The sequence below is a fragment of the Aegilops tauschii genome, chromosome 6 (genome assembly GCF_002575655.3).
Source record: "Aegilops tauschii subsp. strangulata cultivar AL8/78 chromosome 6, Aet v6.0, whole genome shotgun sequence".
Classification (NCBI taxonomy): domain Eukaryota; kingdom Viridiplantae; phylum Streptophyta; class Magnoliopsida; order Poales; family Poaceae; genus Aegilops; species Aegilops tauschii.
The window spans coordinates 53,938,386-53,945,658 of record NC_053040.3 but is presented as its reverse complement, the minus strand read 5'-3'; the positions used below and the strand labels follow the sequence as shown (position 1 = coordinate 53,945,658).

At 47.1% G+C, this 7,273-nt stretch overlaps 1 protein-coding gene and 1 long non-coding RNA gene across 2 annotated transcripts; one reads left to right on the top strand and one right to left on the bottom strand.

The window, feature by feature from the left end:
• Positions 1-959: 959 nt before the first annotated feature.
• On the top strand, positions 960-2,194 carry LOC141025806 (uncharacterized). Its single transcript, XM_073501731.1, has 5 exons — positions 960-1,103; positions 1,178-1,243; positions 1,337-1,462; positions 1,547-1,719; positions 2,098-2,194. Exons 1-5 carry the CDS (start codon positions 960-962, stop codon positions 2,192-2,194), a joined length of 606 nt encoding a protein of 201 aa, XP_073357832.1.
• A 3,312-nt stretch (positions 2,195-5,506) lies between these two features.
• LOC120971179 (uncharacterized) lies at positions 5,507-6,602 on the bottom strand. Its single transcript, XR_012186792.1, has 3 exons — positions 6,183-6,602; positions 6,018-6,089; positions 5,507-5,912 (listed from the first exon to the last, which is right to left on the bottom strand). It is a non-coding gene; the product is annotated as an uncharacterized lncRNA (long non-coding RNA).
• Between the last annotated feature and the right edge of the window lie 671 nt (positions 6,603-7,273).

The window sequence follows — 7,273 nt, the reverse complement described above, 5'->3', positions numbered from 1 at the left end:
CGGGGCGCCGAGGCGGGGCGGCGCGTGGGGGCAGGGCGACGGCGACGAGCACCGGGCGGCGACCCGTGGAGGCAAGGGCGCGGGGCGACGGCGATGAGGAGCGGGCGGCGACGGCGAGCACGGCAGGCTGGCGGCGTCGGGGGCAACTGGCGAGGTATGTCGAAAATTTCCTAAGTGTGGACTTATATAGCAAATCCTTTAGTCCCGGTTCGTGGCACCAACCGGGACTAAAGGTGGGCATTAGTCCCGGTTGGTGCCACCAACCAGGACCAAAGGCCTCTTTTCAGCAGCCCAAAGGGCGGGAAGCGGCGGCCTTTGGTCCCGGTTGGTGGCACCAACCGGGACTAAAGGGGGGACGTGACGGGCCGCTAAACCTAGACAAATCTCGAGGAAAATGGAGCTCGGAGGTCGAGTTTCGAGAGGAGAAAGATTAACTAGTGTGGCTCGGGCATTTCATCGAACACCTCATGTGCATAGGAGGTGAGCTAGAGCACCACAAAGCCCTCCCCTCGCCGGCCAGAGAAAAACAGAGGACTGTGGAGTGCTCTGCCGTGGCGATGGGGTATATATAGGCACCTCATTGGTCCCGGTTCGTGGCATGAACCGGTACTAAATCCGGGCCTTCTGTCCCGGTTCATGCCAAGAACCGGGACAAATGGTTGTGGGCCAGGAGCGAGGACCATTAGTCCCGGTTCGTGGCTCGAACCGGGACAAATGGTTCCATACGAACCGGGACCAATGCCCACGAGGCCCCGGCCGGCCCCCTGGGCTCACGAACCGGGACGAATGCCCCCATGGGTCCCGGTTCGTGACTGAACCGGGGCTAATTTGAAAACTGCCATGTGACCTTTGCCCCATTTTCTACTAGTGGTAACATCCGTGATCGTGTGCTATGTGTTGTATATTTCATCATTGATAATGTTTGCACATGTGATGATACATATTATTGGTTGTAGGAAATGGCGGACGAGGAGTTAACTGATATCATGGTAGACATGGAGTTTGGAGAACTGATGAAAGACTGGATAGAAGATTGGTCAGATGATGAAAATTCAGATCGTGAAGATCGGTCAGAAAATGGGAACGAATGGGACGATCTTAATGTGAGTGGCATTGTCATGTTGTATTTTTTTGGTGGCATCCGACAACATTAAATCTTTGTGTTGAAAATTTATAGATCGATGAGCTTGATGATGATCAGGAAAACAACTCAGAGCTCTCGAATGAAGATTACATTAGTCAGGTACGTAAGTGAAAATTTTTGTTGGCATGCAAATTGAATTTCTTTTGGAATATTATATGATAAGTAATTATGTATTTGTGTTGTATTTTTCAGTTCATTTCCGAATGTCATAATGCGTACGACTATTACGGTGAATCCGACGCGGAGACAGGCCTTAACGACGAATCATTAGATGCACCTGATTCTGGGGAGTCCGAGTCGTCGGTCATCATGAGTGAGGTATGTGTGTAATCAATGTTCTATGGAAGTAAGTAATGTTAAACCATAGAAAACTGTTTTCATGGCTGTGGTTTGATTGTATAGGTGACACAAGATGATGGGGCAAAGAATGTCCAAGATACTGCCAGTGCAGATGATAAGAGGGATATGTTCATGCAGATAATGGAAATTACCTTTACGTCTCACGATGCCGCGTATGATTTCTACAACAGCTATGCTAGAGATAATGGTTTCAGCATTAGAAAGAATAAGGTCAGGTATAGCAAAACGGAGTCACGTAATATGCGTTATAGGCCGTTTGTTTGTTCGAGACAAGGGACACGTGACAGCAAGTTGCTAACCAAGGAAGGACACAGCCGTAGGCTCAGAGCCGAGACACGCTGCTTTTGCGAAGCGCACCTGACCGTCAAGCTTGACCGAAAGCGTGGGGTTTGGTATGTTGAAAGTGTTGAGGACAAGCATAGCCATATGTTGGAAGGACCGAACGAGGTACCTTTTCTTTGGTCCCACAGAAAAATCAAAGAGTACCAGAAGCATGAGAAAATGTCCATGGGAGCTGCAGGGATTAGAATTCATGACATGATGGATTGCTTCATCAGCAAACATGTATGGTACGGTGGTGTTGGTTTTACCAGGCGTGAAATATACAACCTTTGCGCCAAGGAGAAGAGGAAGCTGCTTTCAAAAGGTGATGCTGCCACAACTATAGGCATCATGGCCAGTAGGAAATAGAGGGATCCTAGCTTCTTTTTCGAGTAGAAGCTAGATAAGGAAGGACATTTGAATAGGATGTTCTGGTGCGACTCCCAGTCTTGTCGTGACTATGAGGACTTCGGCGACGTGCTTGTATTTGACAGCACGTACAAGATGAACCGCTATGGTATGCCATTCATACCTTTTGTTGGTCTTAACAATCACCAGAAGACCACTGTTTTTGGTTGTGCCATAGTTTCGGACGAGACCGAGGAGACATACGTGTGGCTTCTGCAGACTTTTTTGTGGTCCATGTGTCAAAAGATGCCTAAGAGTGTTATCATAAACGCCGACGCTGCGATGATCAAGGAAATTCGCGAAGTCTTGCCAGACGTGTGGCACCGTATATGTACGTGGCACATAGAGAAAAATATGAAGATTCACCTCAGTCACAAGTCCTTGAAGGAGTTCCGAACTCTTCTGTACTACAGCACGTCCACGGCCACGTTTGAGGAGAGATGGCACACATTTTCCAAAAGATGGCAGTCAGAAAAAACTGTAACATGGTTGAGGCGGATGTATAAGAAGAGGAGACTGTGAGCCGCGGCTTATCTAACAGAGGGGTTTTGGCTTGGCATGAAAAGCAACCAGCGGAGTGAAAACCTGAACTCATGCCTTCACCTCCACCTAGACGGTGAAATGACCTTGGTGGATATGATTTTGCACTATGAGAACACCGTTGTGCGTATCCGTGAAAACGAGGCGCGAGATAACTGCACGGCCTCACAGAGTTTACCGGTGCCAGTTACTAGCTCGAGGGAACTTGAGATAGCTGATTCTCATGTCTTCACTCTAGCAAACTTCTATATGTTGCAAGATGATCTTAGAAAAATTGACGGCATGGAGATTGTAGAAATTAAGCCGGGAGACGAATCACAGCAGTACATCGTGGCCTGGAAGAATAACCGGAAGCGCCATTTTTGGGTGGAGTATACACCAGTAAATTCCGCAGAAACTATAAGGTGCAGCTGCAGAAGATGATTCGAAAGGGTCTACCTTGCAAGCACATATTCCATGTACTGAAGCAATTGAACATATCTGAAATACCAAAGTGTTTAGTTCTTGTTCGGTTCACGAAAGAAGCAAGGTTGGGACTGCCCGCGAGGCGCACAAGCGATCTGTTGGGATTTGGTTGGACTGGGGCCGGGGAAAGAATGAAATATAGATAGGTCAGTGTGTTAGCGTCTGAAGCTATGCATGCGGCATGCAAACACCCTGCTTTGTGGGATCAATTACAGGAGAGTTTGAAGGTTGTCATAGCTAAGAGTCATGAGTATGATCTGCTACAGGAAAATTTGTTGAAGCAAACAAATGACATCAGTAAGTGTGCAGTTGAATATGTGGACGATGGTGAAGGCAACATGATTGAGGTTAAAGATCCTATGAAAGTTTCAAGCAAAGGTGCAACAAAGGTAGATGAGAGCCGCCCTGTCTCGAAAAATGGTAGACCACTCTCTTTTGATGAGTTGAAAACCCGGTGCGGCGCTTGCAAATTGGTAGGACACACTAGACGTAGCAAGAAATGCAAACTAAATCAGAAGTAAGTGTTTGTATGCATTGTGGATTATTAAATTTTGTATCATTCATTAATTTAGCTTGTCTTTTATCATGTGCAGAAAAGTGGAGAAGGAACAAGAGTTGAACACTTGCTTCAATTATTTAATGTGTTAATCCGGCTCATACTTTGGCTAAGGTAGCTGTAGGCGATTGTGTTTCTTTGGTTTGGAGGCTTTCGCCCCCTGATTGTATCCTTAGTGTATTAGCAGACGAGATCCCAGTCTTTGTTTAAATAAAGTAAGATGTTTCCCTCTAAACAAAAATCAAAAAAATCCTTTACTGTGTTATGACCGGGCCGGGAGGTAGAAAGAATATTGTACATTTCCCCTACCCACGTCCTAAATGCCATTAAATAAGTAACTGTACCACTCTCCGCCCCACCACACACTCACCCACCTCCCACGGGCGCCGGTTCGAACTCCCCTCTTATCCCACCTACAGTAGATCGAGAAAACCCTCGTCGGCGACCGCTGCAGCCGCCTCCATGGAGAGAAGCCTCGGCTGGCAGAGAGCGATGATGGACCTCGCCGGCGCTGACGAGGGATGGCGCGCACAGTTGACGGAGGTGTGCAGCTGGTTCCCCAGCACGGAGATGTTGGTCAACCACGCATGTGGCCTCGTCAAAGTCCTCACCGACGCCGAGAGGAAACACGCCTTCCCCTATGGCCGCGGCATCCCGCCGGCTGTCCTCCTCGTGTGGGCAATGCGAGACGCCACACTGAGCGACTCCCCTGTTCAGCGCGCAAGGTGGTGGATGTACCACTCCACCACCATGACGCTGCGGCCAGATTCAGCACGCGTCGCGTCGAGGGCGGAGCGCGTCGACGTCGAGCTCGCTCTCCCTGCGCCCGTCAGCCCGGACTACCAGGTCCGCCACGTGCCGAAGGCAGTGCTGCCGTTGGGCTCTGACGTCGTGGAGGACGACGTGGAGGAGGTACTGGTCATCCCTGATGACCATGAGGAGGGCGGGGAGGACGCTGTGCAGATGGTAGTGCCGGTCGCCGTCGAGGGTGGCAAGACAATGCCCATCGACGTCGAGCTCCTTCCCCTCCTCCCTGACATAGTGAAGGTGGAAGAAGAGGAGGTGGCTTAGGATCAGGTGGCTCAGGATTAGGTGGCGCAGCTGTCGAACAGAACGGCGGTCAAGAAGAAGGCTTCTCCGTGTATGGTGCGCCGCTCACGCCGCCTCAAATTTCTGAAGAAGTGAAGATGGGCACAGTTGCTGAAGGAGGAGGAAGCTGCTGGTTATCTAAAGTTAGGTATGCTGTTATATGTTTCATCATATAAGTTAACATTATTTTGGGTTTGATGTTGGTTACGTATGCTTTTATATGTAAGCATATAAGTTATGCAATCGATACGGTTTGATCGGGTTCTTTGTGGCTGAAGAACTAAATATCTACTGCTCGCCCTAAGTGTCAAGTTCAGTTAAATTTCTGAATATTGAATATGTATTGTTGCTTTGCTTCAGTGTTGCATCAAAGGAGGAGGAAGCTGCTAGATGTTGCTCCTATGTTGCAACAAGACAATGAACTGGGCTGCTGCATAAATCAGTAGTGTTGCTAGGTGATGTGCCCATGTGCATCACATACCAAATATAGAACATGCCAAAAGTGCATTGTCTGCCAAATATAGAACATGCCAAAAGTGCATTGTCTGCCAAATATAGAACATGCCAAAAGTGCATTGTCTGCCAAATATAGAACATGCCAAAAGTGCATTGTCTACCAATCATGATGGCCCCATGTTATTTATGCTGCAATCTCTGTTACACTTTGCCCATAAACTGAATAGCAAATAATTTCGCAGCATTTCATCATGTCAATTACAATGATGTCAATAACTTTATGAACAATCTACTTGCTAACTATGACAGCAATCATAATGGCAAGCAGGCCAAGATACAGAAGACCTCCAAATCCTAAAATCCTATCCCTATAGAGCAATATTTCCTTGGGCATCTTAGCCATTGCCCTCTTTTCTTTCTCATTCCTTTTAATTTCAGCTTCATATTCTGTAATCTTAGTCTCCAGTTTCTTGTTCTTCATGGCAAGATACTTAATGACTCACTTTGCTTTGCTATCCCACGTCCCATCAACCCATTGAACATACTCAGAAGTGATATCATCCTAAATAAATCCTGAGCAATACAAGTCATTTTATAACTGAACTTGTCACTGCAAGCGTTAAACACTAAATAAATCAATAGCAGTACTAGTTTGAAGATCATGCGCAGTAGACTAACCTCAGACACACATCCCCCGAGTACGCTGCCAAAATTGTCTGCATCTATGCAGACACGGCCACCGGGAGTTTCCTGATGACCACATAGATCAAGCTTGTCATGGCCATAGGTGATGAATTGTGGGCGATAATGCTGGGACGTAAAGAACAACGGTAAAGAACTTACCTTTTTGCCACCAAAGTGTAGCACTGAAGAAACCCTAGCCGTGGGTTCTCCCGGCCCGGCGCCGCCCACGAAACCCCCATCCCCTGTTCCACTCGATCCGCCGCCGCTGCCTCCTGTGCCACTGAATCCGCCCCACCTGCTTGCAGGACCCAGGGTTCGACCTAAATTGCGGTCGCCACCGCTCTTCTCGCCGCAGCCACCGCCGCCCGACGCCCAGCTCGCTGTCATGCTTTCGCCGTCGAGATTTGGAGGCGCAAATGGAGAGAGATGGCTAGGGATTTGGAAAGGGAAACGAGAAAAGGGGAAAGCTCGATGTGAACCTGGCAAAATGGGCTGGTGTAGCGCTGTCGGCACGATAGCCCGCCTGTGGGGCCCCTCACGTGGTTAGATGGGCCATGCCTGGCATCATGGTGAGTACAGAAAAAGTTAATTATACATATAATAAAAAAACGACGGGTTCGTAAAACAAAATAGAAAAACATGATGCCTGATAACACGCGATAGAGCCAACGAGCTGACATGACTAATTTTGATCAGTGTAATATTACATTTTGGCTTGATATATTTACTTATCTATCATGACTACTTTTCATAATCATGTGATGAGGGGGAATTACCAGCAGATTATGCAAGATGATGACATGCAGATAGCTAAGGCAGAAGGCTAAGCTTGGTAGAGTTTTAAAAAAAGTAAAGATTGTGAAAATTTTCATATGAAACTTACGAGAGCAGTTGAAGAGAAAAATAGACTATTATAAAAAATTGGAGAACGAGAAAAATATTAAGCAAGAACACTTGATAAGTGAAGCCGTGAAAAATACAATTATAAAAGTTTGGAGAACGAGAAAAATATTAAGCAAGAACAATTGATAAGTGAAGCCAAAACTTTATTGGTACGACCAAATTGTCTTCTCGAGCGAATTGTATGACCGAATTGTCTGATACGAGCGAATTGTCTGACAGACACATACACATGTATTTGTCACAATATCCGAGGTGCCCTGTTTATTACATAAAAATGATAGAACCCCTAAGATAATCATGCCGTTGAAACCTTCGACCGGACTAAATCCAAACCACTAAAACTTCAA